The sequence below is a fragment of the Marmota marmota genome, unplaced genomic scaffold (genome assembly GCF_001458135.2).
Source record: "Marmota marmota marmota unplaced genomic scaffold, marMar, whole genome shotgun sequence".
Lineage (NCBI taxonomy): Eukaryota > Metazoa > Chordata > Mammalia > Rodentia > Sciuridae > Marmota > Marmota marmota.
Window position 1 is genome coordinate 910,868 of NW_025999961.1, and position 18,112 is coordinate 928,979.

General features: G+C 33.9%; 1 protein-coding gene across 6 annotated transcripts in view; it reads left to right on the forward strand.

The window, feature by feature from the left end:
- Fyb1 (FYN binding protein 1) overlaps positions 1–18,112 on the forward strand; it is a 155,043-nt gene that overhangs the window by 122,469 nt on the left and 14,462 nt on the right. For 4 of the 6 annotated variants that reach the window (XM_015496344.2, XM_048802869.1, XM_048802868.1 and 1 more), the window contains exons 8-16: positions 2,271–2,430; positions 2,944–3,088; positions 7,847–7,863; positions 8,925–8,991; positions 9,843–9,980; positions 11,676–11,701; positions 12,723–12,789; positions 17,160–17,259; positions 17,854–18,016. In XM_015496344.2, the coding sequence (XP_015351830.1) occupies positions 2,271–2,430; positions 2,944–3,088; positions 7,847–7,863; positions 8,925–8,991; positions 9,843–9,980; positions 11,676–11,701; positions 12,723–12,789; positions 17,160–17,259; positions 17,854–18,016 (883 nt within the window). The remainder of the gene's footprint in view (positions 1–2,270; positions 2,431–2,943; positions 3,089–7,846; positions 7,864–8,924; positions 8,992–9,842; positions 9,981–11,675; positions 11,702–12,722; positions 12,790–17,159; positions 17,260–17,853; positions 18,017–18,112) is intronic. The other 2 variants (XM_048802870.1, XM_048802871.1) reach the window with 2 other exon arrangements.

The following is an 18,112-nucleotide window of genomic DNA, read 5'->3' on the forward strand; positions in this document are numbered from 1 at the left end:
CCTCAGAATGACATTTTTTTCAGCTGTTCTAGTTGCTGGTATCTGGACCTGACTTACTTCTTTTTTCCCTGAGTACAGGAGATTGAGTCCAGGGGTGTTCTGCCATTAAGTTATACCCACAGCTCTTTTAAAATTTTGTTTTATTTTCTCTCTAAATTGCCATGCTGACCTCAAACTTACAATTCACCTGCCGCAGCCTCCTGAGTACCTGGAATTACAGGTGCACACCACCACACCCAGCTCTGACTGAGATTTTTGCCTTTATTTTAAGCCAGTGTACATGCAGACATCTGATACCTGCTGTTTCTCATCCCTGTTGGTTTATCTCAATTTCTGATCTCTGTCTTCTTTGATCTCTGATATTTATGTGACGTCTATTACAACCATCACAAAACACTACTCTCACAGGATGCCCTTTCTTGACTATACCATCTTTGTTAACATAGCCCATCTGATCTGGGTCTGGCATCTCAAGTATATTTAGGGCAATTATCTGAATTAAAAAAATTATTTTTCATAAATTCATATCAGGTTTGCTTTAAATATTTACTCCTTGAAGCATTTAATATATGATTGGAATTAAAACAACTTGATTTGCATAGAATTCCCTAGTAGATTTATTCATTAAATTATAGATTCAACTGCATGATGCAGAAAACACAACTTAGAGTCAACAGATGTGGATTCAAAAACCACCTGTACATATGAGCTATGAGACCTTGGGCTTACTACTTCTCTAAGACTCAGATATTTTTTCTTTTAATTTTTATTCTGTGAAGCAAGAATAAATAGTACTTTTACAGAAAGTTTGTTATAGAATTAACTAAAAAGTCACAAAAGTCACTGAATCTATTATATGCTCTTATTAAATTTTTGAAAAGCTGACTTACAGTAAGTAAGTCTGAATGCAGTTTGAATATAAAAATGTTTTACTCGGAATGCATGGCTACCAGTGTTTATATTTTTCAAGTAAAGAAAATTTACTTCTTGAGAGAAAGAAATTATATAATTTTTTTCATTTTTGCAGTACTGGGGATTTAACCAAGGCAAGCATTCTACCTCTGAGCTCTATCCTCAGAATGTTATTTTAATTTTATTTTGAGAGAGAGTCTAGATAAGATGCTGAGGCTGGCCTTGAACTTGCAATCCTCCTGCCTCAGCTTCCCAGGTAGTTAGGATTATAGGCATGTACCGCCAAACCCAGCTGTATGTTACACTTTTTATGAACATATTACTCATTGTTTTCAAGAAATTATGTGAGGTCTTTTGCTTCTTTTGGAAAAATAAATTTTACATTATTCACTTATTCATTCAAAGAATATTTTTGAGTAAAAACAATAGAGTGCCATGCTGCTATGAATTCAAAAAGTTTGTCAAGACTGACTTTAGGAGATATATTTCTTCTATAAGATATTAATAGATGCTTAGTTTTAAAAAAAAGTTAGATAAGTCTGAGAACTGAGCCTGTCTAATATCATGGCATTCTATAATTTAAGGTTTTATAATTTCTTAGTGGTATATAATTAATACCATGGCATTGTAAATTCAATAAAATAAGGTATAGCATCTTCAAAATTCACAATGCATATTTACATATCAAAAGATCCAAGAAACGTATTTAAGATTAGGAAATTAGGAGTTTAGAATTCATGATCTAAATTAGATTATTCCCAGGGCTGGAGATGTAGCTCCATGGTAGAGCACTGGCTTAGCATGCCCAAGGCCCTCAGTCCAGTCAATTTCTTGGATCTATTGAACCAAATCAATTTTTTGGATTATGAATAAAGAAAGAGAGAGAAGGATGGAAGGGATAAGTAGAGGGAGGGAGGAAAAGAAAAAGAGAATCAATAATTACACAATGCAAAGAGGAAAAACACTTCACCAAAAAACCACCAGCATATCCCATAAAAAACACAAAGCTCTCAGCATGGAGTTGTATTTAAATGATATTCCATTATGAGGAGTTGCCTTTGCAAGCCTCCTGCAGTTCCTATGGACTACGGATCCCTGCCACTCTCTCCTGGCCCCCAAACACTGGTTCACCTGTTCTTTGCTGGTCCTGTGAGGCGCCTCCTCTGTGAGTTTTCCCTAATGCCCCTATCAGAACATTCACCAGGAATGACATTTACCCTTCATTTCTATTAAAGTGTTGATAGAGGCAGGTTAGCAAGTTGTGGGCTTATCTATCTTTCCAAACTGCATTCTTTAAGTTTTTCTGATAGCAAAGAAACCTGTTTTTTGTTTGTTTGTTTGTTTCTCTCTCATTGTAGCTAACGGGCCCTATTCAAGTCATTCATCTAGCAAAAGCTTGCTGTGATGTCAAAGGAGGAAAGAATGAACTGAGTTTCAAGCAAGGAGAAGAGATTGAAATAATCCGTATCACAGACAACCCTGAAGGAAAATGGTTGGGACGAACAGCAAGGGGGTCATGTGAGTGTACATTTCCCTGTGGCTTTGAAGGGTTTTTTGTTTTTGTTTTTATTTTTTTGTCAGTCAATATTAAATGCTCATATTCTTCCAGAACTATTACCATCAAGTTTAGGAGTTACTGGGTTGACAAAGGCGGGAAAATCTAAAATGGCAAGAATGGACCCATTTTCACATCATTTATATTCTCAGTGGGAACCAATGTAAAGTTGTATATTATTCTAGGGAGGTCAGAGGTCATTAGTTTCTTCATTCATGTGACAATTGGGGGAAATGTTTCATGTGACTCATTTTTGAATCTTTAAAATACACCCTAGACTTACCCCAAAAGACAACAGGATAAACCTTTGACAGAATACAGTAAAATGTGTCCACCTGGGAAGTGTATAATTCAGAATTGAAAGCAGGTAAATAAAGGGAAATTTTAAAGAACAAATGTGCAACAGATATTTTATTCACAATTTTAAAATATGTAAGTGGTAGTTGCCTAAACCTAAGTCTTTTCCTTTTTGGTAGATGGCTATATTAAAACAACTGCTGTAGAAATTGACTATGATTCCTTGAGACAGAAGAAATCCTCTCTCAGTGCTCTATCATCAAAGCCTGTTGAAGACGACCAAGAAGTATATGATGACGTTGCAGAGCAGGATACTAGCACCAGGTATGTGCCAGCACACACTGTAAGACAGACCAGATTGTCTCCTTGTTGGAGATTATGTTTCAAAACCCTAGAATCTTACCTTCTGTATTTCCTAATGTTCTCTATCACTAAATCACCACTTGTACCAACCCAATGTCCATGTAAGTTCACTGGAAACTAAATAGTCTTCTGTTCTACTTTTTGGTTTTTCTACTTAAAATACAGTGGGCCACTTGCCAGAGCATGTCAAATGTGTTGTCATTGCAAAACATTGTTTTGCAGTATTTGTTAGTGTCTTATCTTAGTTATGTTCCTAAAGCAAATAGGATTTGGTAAAACATAAAGAAAAAAAAAGTTTAGCCCTTTTTTATCTCTGAAATCTAAGACTAAATACATTATTATTTGAAAATATAACAGTAAAAATGTTTTCTTTTTAATTTTTTAGTTGTAGTTGCACACAATACCTTTATTTTATTTATTTATTTTTATGTGGTGCTGAGGCTCAAACCCAGGGCCTTGCATGTGCTAGGCGAGCACTGTACCGCTGAGCCACAACCCCAGCCCCAGGAAAAATGGTTTTTATGACAACAGTTTTTTGTTTGTGTGTTTATTTGTTGATACTAGGGATTGAACCCAGGGGTGCCTAAATACTGAGCCAAATCCCCAACCCATATATATATATTATTTAGAAACAGGATCTCACTGGGTTGCTGAGGGTCTCAATAAGATGCTAAAGCTGGCTTTGAACTTGCAATCTCCTGCCTCAGCCACCCAAGCCACTGGGATTACAGGTGTGATCCAGCTTGCCTTGCCCAACAATTTACTCTTTAAATGTCAAATTTCAGTTCCCTATGATCCCTGGACATCAACTAAGGATAAATTTTTTTTTATATACACAGATGACTGAACCCAGGGGTTTTTAACCACTGAGCCATATCATTGACCCTTTTTTGTATTTTATTTAAAGACAGGGTCTCACTGAGTTGCTTAGAGCCTTGATAAACTGCTGAGGCTGGCCTTGAACTCAAGATCCTCCTGCCTCAGCCTCCTGAGCTGCTGGGATTATAGGCGTGTGCCACTGTGCCTGGCCTCTAAGGGTACAATTTTCTATTGGCCATATCCTCCACTCAGTTAGGGTGATCTCCCCTCCAATAATAGTAGGAATGCCTTCTTAGAACAAGACACTGTTTCTGGAAGAAGTAGGAGAAGAGATCGGCTCTCTTTTCCCTCATTCTTCCGTGTTAATCAGCTTTGCATTGCTATAATTAAATATCTGGGGCAATTAACTTATGAAGGGGAAAGTTTTATTTAATCACAGTTCTGGATGTTCCAGTCCCAAATCAAGCAGTCCCATTGCTTTGGGCCTCTGGTAAAGATGCCAGATAGTAATGACAGGGAGTATATGTCAGAGAAAACTGCTCACATTACAAAGCAGGAAGTAGGGGGTGAAGGAGAAAGAACTGAGGTGCATAATTCCCCTCGGGGGCCTGTCCACAGGACTATGAAACCTCCATCAGGCCTCAATTCTTACAAGTCCATAGCATTCCCGGTACCCACATTCTAGGGACCAAATCTTTGACACATGGGCCTTTGGACAAGGAAAACTATCCAAATTTAAACCAGGAACCCTTTCTTCTCTTCTTTCCTTCCTCAGTCTTCAATCTCCTTCTCTCTACATCCTTCCTCTTCCCTCTGTCCTGGCTCTGATCTTTCTTTGTCCTTTCTTCTGTACTTTTTTATTTCTTTTCTTCTTTCATTTCTTTTTTCCTCCAATATCTTCTGTTTCCTTTAAAAGACAGAATGCCCTCAAGTTGAAGGGAAAGTAGTAGGAAAATTTCCAGCCTAAATAAGAATCCTCATTTTTCTATGCCCACCTTATGAAATCAATAAATCTCAATTAATGTCTCAAAAAAACACAATTTTTACCTGAGTAAAACTGTGTATGCATGTTTCATGACTCAAATTGAAAAGGAGAAATTTTTTAAAGTATCAATAAATGGTAAAAGCACCAAGTTAGTAATATACTTATAAAGCATATGAAGAATTAAATTTCCTTCTTATGATTTTTTACTTTACGTAATCATTCATTCTCATAATGTTGCTTTGAGGTAGTTTTGTCTTTCTAAATTATAGCTCCTATGCCTTCTCACCATTTTATAACCATAAATTACACAAAATACATATGCAAAGCATGCGCTACAGTCTGCAGATCATACACTGGCCTTCATAATAAGAAGCACATTGACCTTGTTTGGGCATCAGATGAAGTTCCCAGTGGTTAACATTCTTCAATTTACAGAATTTTCTGGACATAAGTATGTCAAATATTTGTCAATTCATATGCAGTATTTTTATCTTATTTGCTTTTTTAAAAATGCATTTCTTTGGGGGGCTTTAAAGAACCCCATTTGCAATAAGTATATATTTTCACTTGTATGCAAACTCAAGAAAAAAAATAAATCAGTAGAAAAGGAATAATGTTCCTAAAAGCATTATTTAACCATAATAGAAGAACATATCCCAAAACTATTCCTACTTTTTTATCCAGTTCATACATATCTTCATTCTAAACAACATGCTCTAGTTAGTAAACATGGAGCAGAAAAGTGTTCTATTTAATAAAAGGATAGGTTGGTGTACAGTTTTAATGTTTGATCTCTTAATTATAACACCACAATGTTTACTAACAGTTACCCCTCCCCATGCATATTTAATAAGAAAATTGAAGAAGAAACTCTTTCTATACATGGGTTATTTTTGAAACTACAGCTGCTGCTAGCAGAGTTCTTATAACAGAACAGGCTTTGTCCTTAGCAGAAAAAGGGAAGATGCTGAGTGTAGCCGGCAGCTTGCTGGAGCAAGAATAAGGAGAGAAGTCACCATCATTATGAGGTCCTTCGCCCTCCTCCCAGGTCTGCCATCTCCCTGTACTCTCTACCTGCTGCTTCCTGATTTCCTTAGGGTGAGAAGATGGCTGTGTACTTCAAACTCTGAGAGCAGGCACAAGACTTGAAAGCACAGGCTCTGACAGCTGTCCTTCCCTCTTTCTTCTCAACTAAAGCGGTTTCTGTAATGCCCTGTGAAGGAAAGGCAATTGGGGATGAACGTAGCACTCTTCTATCACATAGCAAATCTTTTTCCTTCCATGAATTTCTCTCTTCCCCTCTCTTCTTCTCTCACTCCCTCTCCTTCACCTGTCAAGTGTTTTATAGTCTAAACAGGTCATTTTAGGAAGTTGAAGAATTGCTCTAGAGGGAAATTAGTAGGTGGCAGCTTTTCCCCACTCTTTAGAAATTGAGTATGAGAATCTCTGAGATGAAGCATACCAGAATGCAAACTAATTCTAACTGCTGGCTTCATGCTCTGAGGAAAGTGTCAGAGAAAATAGATGTGAAAATTGTTCAAGAGCAAGTAGAGAGTATACTTTAACGTCTTTAAATAGTCAGTTTCTTATGTATATAGTACAATGATTATAGCATGTTTTCCTATAAAGTTCCATTAGCAACAGTATGTTTTACTTCTAATTAACCAAAGATCTACATCAGATCAATTTCCTCAATTGACTGTTAACATTAAGAAATCAGGTATGGGGGGAGGAGTTAAGGAGGTAGGAAAGATGGTAGAATTACATCAATGGTGTAATTCTACTTCATGTACAACCAGAGGAGCGGAAATTCTGCTCCATTTATGTACAATGAATCGAAAAGCTTTCTACTGTCATGAATAACTGATTAGAATTATTTAAAAATTTTTTTAAAAAGAAATCATATATGAGTATATAATTTTCCTGTATGGTTGTAACACCAAACTGATATCGGTTGCTGGCAAAATATCCAAAGGTCAAAAGTGAGGGATGTAGGGAGCACAACTAGGTGTAGAAGTGGGTTTGGTCAAGTCACTTAAATCCTCAGAGCCTCAGTTTATTTCTTGCAAAATAGGGTATTGATTGAACAGATGACTTCTGAGTTTTTTCTGGTTCTCACAGTCTACATTTTCCTTGCTTTCAAATAACTCATACCAGAGTGGGAGATATAGGCAAGAAAACATACCATTATAAACACTAAAATAGATAAAGTATAGAATGTTAGGAAGTGAATAATTTAATAGATAGAGATAATCTGGATTTAGAGAGTCATGGGCCATGCCATAAAAATTCCCCTTGAAGGTTTCAATGTTTTAAATCTTCTTTCTTTAAATAAAGACATTTAATGTTATTTGGCTAAAAGTAAAATGCTGTGATTCTAAGATATTGAAAGATCATTGAATTTAGCTCAATGATAATAACTCTGTATGACTTCTAGAATAGTACTTTCAGGGTATTTTTTTAGTCAATCTGTGGAATTATGCAATAATGTATAATTTGAAAATTGCCTCATAGAAAAATGTTAAATGCAAACAGAGGGGATGAGGATATAGCTCAGTTGGTAGAGTGCTTGCCTCACTTGCACAAGGCCCTGGGTTCAATCTTCAGCACCACCAAAAAAAAAAAAACAAAAACAGAATCATTGAATTGAATATAATATGTAGTATTGTAACTCACTTGGTTTTGGTTTTTGTTTGTCTTGCTAGGTTGTCTTATTATGAACCTATTATCACAAGAAACATTTTTTTTTTTTTGCTCTTCACATCACATCTTGGTGACTTTTAAATGGAATGTTATTTATCTTTTGTATAACTGCTCAATGTATATTATTTATTATAATATATTATTTGCTTCCTGAGAGCTAAATAACTCATGTATTAATTTCATATTTCTGGTTTTTTTTCACATAACCACAGTCATAGTGGAAGTGGAGGTAAGACACACACTTTTTGTCAATGTTTACAAGTTTCTTTACAACATTTTTAGTATGTTAATGAAAAACTATTTAGTTTGCCAATATAGAAGAAGATCTTAATGTAGAGAAAGAACACTGGCCTGAGAGTTAATGATCTGGATGCTAGTCGTGGTCACCAAGTGATTCTGAACAACTCACTTTTTTCTTTCAAATTTGTTGTGAATTCCAGCGTGACACCATTTTCAGTGTATCCAAGGTGGTCTTGATTTATGCCAACTGTCCAAGCAGTTACTAAAAGCAGGCCACTTTATGTGTAAAAATATTCTTGCTTGGAGAACAGCTTATATGGTTGTATGACTGTGGCTCCTAAAAGACCCCTGAATTTCTTAGTAACGAAAGAGGGCTGAAGTTTTCAAACAAAAAGTTAAATTTCAAGTTCATTATACCTTTCTTGTACCTAGAACATATTTGGTGAAACTTTATTAAGTAAATGTTTATCAAATATCAAGATTCTTAAAGAGTATACTATAACAAATGAGTCAAGAAAGAGCTTAAATTTAACATACAAGCATTAAAATATCATCTTTCTTTTCCTCCTGTTTTGTAACTCACCAACATTTACAGATTCGCCTTTCAATCTGTTGGATTCTCTTCACTTACATCTTGATCCGTATTATTTTCTGAATGTCTGCTCACCATTAACTAAATGTTTTTCTCATTGACTTGATTCTCTACCATGAATACCTCCCTTACTCAGTTTTTATTTTTCTTATGTTTATTCTTCCACATCACTTTCATCTCAAGTTCAGAGCACCTTATTTTATCTCTCCTTCTTCATTATCATTTCTGCCCCCCAAATTTTTATGAAATGATAAACAAAACAATGAAGTTACCTACTATCTATATAGAGTGGGAAATTAAGGAGGTTCTTGAGTTGGTTGGTTTGTCTTTTTAAGTGGTTTATATGGATGAGAAATAATTTCTCCAGTCAAATAAGAAAAATTTATTATCAAAATATGATTGATCTGTATGTGAGCATATTATAAAATTAACAGATTTCCTCCCTAATCCAAATGAAGGGTTCCCACCACCACCACTAGATGATGACATTTATGATGGAATAGAAGAGGAAGAGTCTAATGATGGGTAAGAATAATCAGTGGGTTGCCTTTTTGCAAAATATTATATACATATGGAAATTTAGTTTTAATTTCCATATAAAAAATTTCCAATTTTTTATAAGATAAAAAGCAGAAAGCAGTGTTCTTTATTTCATTCCCCAAAATGATTTGAAGGTTGAATCAAAAAGAATTGTAATTGAATCACACTTCTAATAAAGATGGTAGATTGTTTGGAACAATCTCAACAATGATGGCAAAAGAAATAAAACAGGTACAAATTATAAGTGTTGTAGATTTTTTTACACTTTTTCCAATTGTTTATTTATTAAATTGATCATTTATTTTTACAATGCTATCTGAAGTGTTTCTCAATTACATGGCTATATTTGTATAAGAACATAATTGTAAACAACCCAAGTGAATTTAGATTATTTGCTACCAATGGCAGAACCAATATTGATTAGTTACTATTTTAGCTTGTGTAATAAACATCTTAATATTTGTGATAATTTATGGGAATAATAATATTTTAGTTTAATAATAAATTTTCTCTTGCCATTTTTAAATAGCATATTAAAGTTTAAGATCAATTAATTTCTTAATTTTAATTATATATAAAGCTAAATCAATGTTTTAAACTTAATTCTGACTTAACTTTATATTTTAAGAATCAAGATATATCACTAAATAGAAAATATGACCCACCTAGTAGAAACAATATTCAAACACAAGATCTGTAGGCTTCATAGCACCACCTCATTGATCACAGGTTTACTTGCTACCTGACAGAGTAATTATAACACATCTAGATATCCACACAATGTTTTCATGGTCTGCTGGTTATCTCATTCTAATTAATGCCTGCATGCTCCAAAGCTCCACACTACAGGTGGAAGAGAAGAGTAGCACGTGGTCCTGGGGGATTTTGAAGATGATAAAGGGAAAAAGTGACAAAAAGAAAAGTATACGAGAGAAACGTAAAGTCTCTGAGTCAGACAATGATGAAGGTTCATCGTAAGAGTCCACCAACTGAACTCAGTGCACAATAACTACACTAATTTTAATTGAATTAAATGCTACTAATATTCTATAACTAATAATCAAATCCTGATAGGCTTAAACCATCTTGATGTTATTGGCCATTAATTATCTTAGACTCACATATGGTGTCATGCTTAAACTCACATATTAATTATGTAAGAGAAGCCCAAGTATTCAAAAATCATCATTTAATTCAAAGACAATTTACTTTTTTCACAAACACACGCAACACACAGCACACAAACCCTCACATGCTCACACACACATGAATACACCATTTAGTGGGGCTTTTTTTTTAAGTTATAACTTTCCATCTAAAAGCTTGTAATTCCAATTCCAGCACTGCAAATAGTAAAATATGTTGTATTTTATATTGACAAATCTTCAAATTTTCATTTCTCTGTTAAAAACGAATTTTCTAAAATTAAAGTGCACAATTTAGAATTTCTTTTCATTAAATATAATATTTAAAGTCTTTGTAACTCTGTTCCACAACAGCAATATATTAGTTCTATTTGAATTATATTCCTCCTATACTAAAATTATCTAAATAACTCAAGTTTGCCTAAATGAAGCCTAAGGCATGCATTTTATTTTTCCATCCAAAAATAACCCTTTAGTATAAATCCTTACATATGAATTTGAAGGTTCATGTTCCCTGGCACAAGAAAATGTGTTTTATATGTACCTAATGTATTCACCACATTTCACTAGAGGTAAAGTTGTTAATTCCATATAAAATTACCAATTTTAAACCTTTTATGAAACACCAAAAGACCTCAGTCAATAAACAGTGCACTTGAAATTTTAAGAAAACATTAGAATAAATCTTTGAACAGCATTACTCATATGTAATTTTTACTTAGAAATAAAATAACCGATTTTTTTCTGCTTCCATTCCACCCAATTCTGATTTTGGATTATTTTAATTAATGATACCTCACAATCTCATAAGTCATTTCTATCCTATGCACTATTCTTTCAAAGATTTGTGTGTTTGTGTTTGTGTTTCTGTGTATTTAGAATCCACAGTTCAGGAAGAAATAAAAGCAAAGCTGTTTTTCTGTTGCAACTAAACACCACCTAATTCTGATTTCAGATCACTTCTATTAATAAGCTCTCACTCTTTAGTTTGAGTGGATGTTCCTCTCTTATTCACTATTCTCCTGCTTTGAGGGAATATTATATGCATTTGGGGAAATATGGTCATATTCCCATGACCTTTGTTGATTTTTTACTCTGCATTTTTCTTCGTTAATTCTATTCAACAGTTTTGGACCAGTGATATGTATGTCACAAATGACTCCAAAATATGAAGTCCATTTAATTTATTCTGATGCAATAATATGTACTAACCTAAGAAAAATTTGAAAATGTTGTTCAATGACTGTGGGCATTTATATATTTTATGTCAATTGACTGTCTTGATTTTTTACTTTTTTTGGCCAACACTGGGGTGCAAAACAAAGTCTTGCTAAATTCCAAATTGATGCACAGATACTAGAACTCTGGAACAATGGAGGATAAGAAAGGAATGATGGTCAACAGATTAATTAACCTTTTTTAACCTCTGGGCTATTGCCTGTTCACACTTCTTTCATATAAAGAAATGATTTTTTCTAGGTTCATATTATACTGATTATATTTGTGTTCTCATTTTCTTTCCAGTTTCCCTTCTCCTCCTAAGCAATTGGGTAAGTAACAAAAACTAATTATATATTTTATATCTTTATTTCTTGCACATGGGGTAGTGGGAAACATTGGATGTAGTTACAGTATCTGCATTAAAGTCCTGACTTTGAATATAATAAATTATGTGACCTTACGCAAGCAACTTCACCTTGGGTGGCCACGGCTGCTCAACAATAAAATGAGAAAATGACAAAGCTCAGCGCTTCTTCCAGAAAACACTGTGAAGTTGGGGATAAGTAGAAGAGATGAACATCAATGTCCTCCATGTCTCTCTGCCCCATTTCAGTCCACACTTGATATATAGGATTCTTGCATATAAAAGCATGCCAGTTTATATGCCACTGAGGCCTTTTTGAATCTAATTTCTTTGAATTTTTATACATAATTTATATTATATTTGGAAAATTTAAACCATTTTTTCTTTGTGAAGTTTTAGTCAAGTTTATCTTTTGATCTGCTGAGACAGTTCTTTCAAAGTTTTAAATTTACCTTGAACAAATAAATCTAGATCAGCAAGTAGAACGGAAGTATTTAGAGGACAGACAAGCATAGACATAGATGCATAAATAGAATGATACATATTATTGAAGTGCTCTAAACCCTGCAGAATATGGATTTCAATTTCCATTTCCTATTGCTGGTGGCCAATAATGATGATTTCTTTCTCAGCAGTTTGTTACTCCTGTCATTCATTCCACTACTGGATATTTAGATAATTACAGTCACTGCACCATGAGTTTTTTTTTTTTTCAGATAATGGTAGCTATAATCATAGAATCATGATCATTGTTTTTTCTTTATTTATTCTTTTTTTGAGGAAAATTTAATACACACAACTTAGAAGATAAGAACCTCCCCCATTTTGAGTAGCAAACAATGCTTGTAAGAGAAAAGTACTCAGACTCCAGGAAATCTTCTGGCTTTTTTTCTTGAAGCAATCTTTATATTAAAGACATCAATGAATACTCCTATCAAAATTTAAGTGAATAGTGTTTTAGTCTTTGATCTTCTGTCTTTTGTTAGACGTGGGAGAAGAAGTATATGATGATGTGGATGCTTCAGATTTCCCTGCTCCACCAGCAGAAGTGAGGTAATAAAATGCTTTCCTTATAATGAAGGATTGAGAATGAGATTGTTCTAGAAAATTCAACTGGAATAAAATCCTGATGGGATGTGTGTCTACTGTGTGCCATCTCGTGGTTCAGCTCTTGCTAAAGTTGTGTTCCCTTCTGCTCTCAGCTCTAACTCTCTGCCAGGTCTATGAGCCAATTGTCCCCATCCTCCTTCTCCCCAGTTACCTTCTGCCCCCCTTTTCCTTCCCCATACCCTGATTCTGCAGTTCTGCTAATTGTCTCCTGATTAACCTCACTGACTTGGTAACTCACTGATGTCTGCAGTCATGTGCTCATTCATTCACTGGGAAATATATTTGAGATTCTTATCATAAACCATTTCAATAATTCATCTCTCCTGAGATCACGAGTTCAAAGCCAGCCTCAGCAAAAGTAAGGTGCTAAGCAACTCAGTGAGACCCTGTCTCAAAATAAAATAGGGCTGGGGATGTGGCTCAGTGGTCAAATGCCCCTGAGTTCAATTCCCAGTACCCTGCCCCTCCAAAATTGTTTGAAAATCTGTTAAAATCAGTTAATACAAAAGGAGTACCTTTTGAAAATTATTTTGGGATAGAACATTACATGGTAGGATACTTCCAGATTTTCAACCAAATATGTGAGATGATCTGATAATACTGTGTATAAAAAACAAGAATGCCCTGTTATACTAAAAGAAAGACAAATAAAAAGTTGGTGGCGCTGGGGTTGTGGCTCAGTGGTAGAGCACTTGTCTAGCATGTGTGAGGCCCTGGGTTCCATTCTCAGCACCACCTACAAATAAATAAATTAATAAAAATAAAGGTTCATCCACAACCAAATATATATATATATATATATATATATTTGGTATACTTGGTTAATCAAAGAACAGAAGTGACATAAATGGGTCCAAGAAGTACTATTTTCTGAGCTGTCCTTAAGAATACATGAAAAATCTCTTAAGTCTTTTTTTTAAATGAGCATTGTTGAACTAATTTTACTGAACTAGAGCAGCATCAACATCAAAGAATCTGAAGGCAAAATATACTGTCATTCATATGTGAAGATCAAGTTCCAGAGGCAAAACAAACAAGATGAAACAAAAATCATTCTCCTTCTTTCAGTTCTCCATGAAAGGAAAACCTAACTTTCAGTAACACATTCAACTTTTAATATTCCTCACCATGGGGAAGTTCTTTCTATGTGTGATAGATTTTAATGCATTTTTCTGTTGTGCATTACTACAGAAGTGCCACCACATTCCAAAAACCAGCTCTCCAGGAACCCAGAATCACATACTGGTACTTTTCTTAGAGCAAAACAAACTCCAGCTGATTAAACATTATCTGATACGGACTGTTTTCCTACCCTTTGCTTATTTTCAGAATTTAAAACAATTTTATATTTTTTAAACATATTAGTCTAATTTTAAATAAATTATTTTCAAAGTTAGCTTGTGGGGCATTTTTGCATTCAGGTAGATTCTAATCTGGACCAGCGGCTCCACCAGTGCCTAGTCTCCCAAGAGGCAGTGCACATACAGGACAGATGCAGAACCAGAGAAAGGGTATGTGCTTCTTCTTTCACAGTGAATAAACTAAATACTAAGCATCAAAAATTTAGAATCAAACATTTTAAATAAATCACTTACCAATAATCTTTATCTTAGATCATCTAAATAAAAATTAATATCAGTATTTAAACCATTTCACTAGTCACTAATACGTGTAACATTTTAGCCCTTTCCCTATCATCCATATTTACCCAGCAAATAGATTTCAACCTAGATTTACAAGTTAGTATCACTTGGGGAGCTTTTAAAATATGTGTGTTAGTATATAGACCCCATTCAGGTTAATTAAATTAGAATTTAAGATTAATTTAAACAAATATAAATTAAATTAGAATTTCTAGGAACTGGGCAAGGGCATTATTATGTTTTTAAAGCTTCCCAGATCATCCTGTGTGTGGCTGGTCTGGAAGAGCACTGTCTTAGGCTTATTCACCTCTATCGTGGTAATTGGCTTTAGTCCAGTTGGTATGAATGAGCTATAGTGACTATCAATGCTCAGGCCTTAGAGTTCTTTTTATTTTTAATATCAAATCCATCAATTGATCAAAACACTTAGAATGTGTCTTTCTTTTATACAAACACACATTCAAATAGATAATTTAATAAAGTGGTTAAGTTAAAGACAGAATATTAGCCATCTTATTTAATATAGTATACAAAGTCTTCATTTTACCTAAGCATTTTTTATTAACCAACATTTCCTGCCTCCCACTTGGGCGCCATTTTGTTTTGTTTTGTTTTTCCTTTTATTTATTGTTTGTGATACTGGATAACAAACCAGGGGCCTCATGAATACTAGGCAAGCATTCTACCACTGAACAATATCCTGTGCTATATATCCCTCTTTCTCCATTTTGAGTGTATACAAAAATATAAACATACAGATAAACTTTATAAACCATAAAAATGAGTTTTTTAAAAAGCATCTTTTTTTAAGCTGTTTCTGTGAAATTAGCCAAGTCAATTAATTACCTAGGAAGGATTTTAAAATACAGGGAATTAAATTTGCACTTCTCTAATTGCTAGAGATGTTGAACATTTTTTATATATATTTGTTTACCATTCATATTTCTTCTTTTTAAATTTTTTTTTCAGTTGCAGATGAACACAATATCTATTTATTTATTTTTATGTGGTGCTGAGGATCGAACCTAGTGCCTCACATGTGCAAGGCAGGCACTCTACCACTGAGCTACAGCTCCAGCCCTCACACTTCTTCTTTTGAGAGGGGTCTGTTCAGTTCCTTTGCCCATTTATTAATTGGGGATTATTTGTATTTTTGGTGTTGAGCATTTTTTGTGTATCCTGGAAATTAATGCCTTATCTGAAGTGCAGGTAGCAAAGATTTTTCTCCCATTCTTTAGGTTCTTTCTTTGTGCTCTTTATTGTTTTCTTTGCTGTGAAGAAGATTTTTAGTTTGATGCCATCCCATTTATTGATTTTTAATTTTATTTCTTGTATTTTAGGAGTCCTGATAAGAAAGTCAGTTTCTGAGCCAATATGTTGATGTTGGACCTATATTTTCTTCTAGGATATGCAGAATTCCTGTTCTAATTCCTAGGTCTTTGATCCACTTAGAGTTGATCTTTGTTCAGAATGAGAGATAGAGGTTAACTTTCATTCTACATATAAATTTCTAGTTTTCCCAACACCATTTGTTGAAGAGGCTATCTTTTCTATAATGTGTGCTTGGGGCACCTCTGTCTACTATGGGGTAACTGTGTTTGTGCAACTATCAAGAATATAAGTAACAACAAATGTTGATGAGGATGTGGGTGAAAGGGAACACGAATAAATTGTTGGTAGGACTGCAAAGTGATGTAACACCTCTGGAAAGAAGTACATAGATTCCTGAAAAAAACTAGAAATGGGACCACCATTCAGCCCAGTTATCCCATTCCTCAGCATATATCCAAAGGATTTAAAATCAGCATACTACAGTGACGCAGCCACATCAATGTCTATAGCAGCTCAATTAACAATAGCTAAGCCATGGAGCCAAGCTAGGTACTCTTCAACAGATGAATGGATAAAGAAAATGTGGTATATATACACAATGGAATATTACTCAGCTATAAAAAGACTTTATGACATTCGCCAGTAAATGGATGGATCTGGAGACTATCATGCTAAGTGAAATAAGCCAGTCCCAAAAAAACAAAAGTCAAATATTTTTGAGAATATGGGGAAGCTAAACCACAATAAAGAGTTGGGTAGGGGAAGAATAGAAGTTTAGAAGATTAGACAAAGGAGAACAAAAGGAAGGGTGGGGGAATAGGAATAGAAAAGACAGTAAAATAAATCTAACATAATTTTTTATGAAAATACATAAGTAAATACCACCAGTAAGCTCAACCACAATAATAAGGTCCTAATTAGAATAAGATATATTTCATGCTTGTATAATTTTATCAAAATGTATTCTACTGTCATGTGTAATTAAGAAGAACCAATTCAAAAAATAAAATCAAATATAGGGGATTCAAATACAGATCGAGTCACATGAAACCACTATGCAACCATGTCTCAGGCATTACTCAGTGTTTTCTATGGTTTCATATAATAGAGAACCTCTCACTTCCATTCTGCCTTGTGATCTGTGTTCTCTGGAAGAAACCCTTCTACATTATGAAATGTCATCCTTAGATTGTAAGAGATGGTACTGAGTTTCCAAGAAATGACTAATTAAAAGCAGTGTTGAACAAGATTTTAATGTCATGAATTAAATCTCTATTGTAGTCTATTATTTTTATATTCTTTAATCAAAATGTTGTTTTATGTCTGTTGTCACCCCAGTCAAGGAATCAATATTGGAAAACCCAAGACAGAAGAAAAAGACCTGAAGAAGCTAAAAAAGCAGGGAAAAGAAGAAAAAGACCTCAGAAAAAAATTTAAAGTATGTCATTTTTAATAGTATACAAAATTCAAAGTACTAGTGAAAAAAATTCAGTAATTTTAAACACCAAAATACACACTTAAATAGTGTGGCATAGAAAGAAAATGTAGAATTATTTGTGAAACTAGGACAGAGATACTCAATATCAACAGACAGGAATGATTTTCTAAAGGAACTTTTAGGCTATAATAATGCTAATAATAAAACATTTTTTAATATTTAAAAAAATAGTGTGGTTTCAGTATTATAGTTATCTATCATTACTCCTTTATTTTCTGCAAAATTAATTTTGAATTTAAATTTATTCCTATAATAAATGAAGCAAGTTGTCCTATGAGAACAGTAAATGTGCTTATATATGTTAAATTTCTTTGTCCTTTGAACCTTGATAAAAAGGTTATCTAAAAATACTTCTTATAAGAAATTGATGAGGTTATGAGTGACTTCCCCCAGCAAAGTTATCGTTAATGTTCTTTATATTGTCTTTTGAAAACACTGAACTATTCAGTAAATACTTTCTTAATAAAATTGTCAGTAAATAAATTACTATAATAGTACACATCAACCAATAACTCAAATGTGTTTATTTTCCAGTATGATGGTGAAATTAGAGTTTTATATTCGACTAAAGTTTCACCCTCCTTAACCTCTAAAAAATGGGGGACCAGAGATCTGCAGATAAAACCTGGCGAATCTCTTGACGTTATACAAAACACAGACGATACAAAAGTTCTCTGCAGGAATGAAGAAGGAAAATGTAAGTCGTTGCTTATGCTGTACATATATAGCATTCCAGAATTTAGCAGCCAAACAAGCATTAATGATCACCCAATATTTACTAACTTGTTTTGCT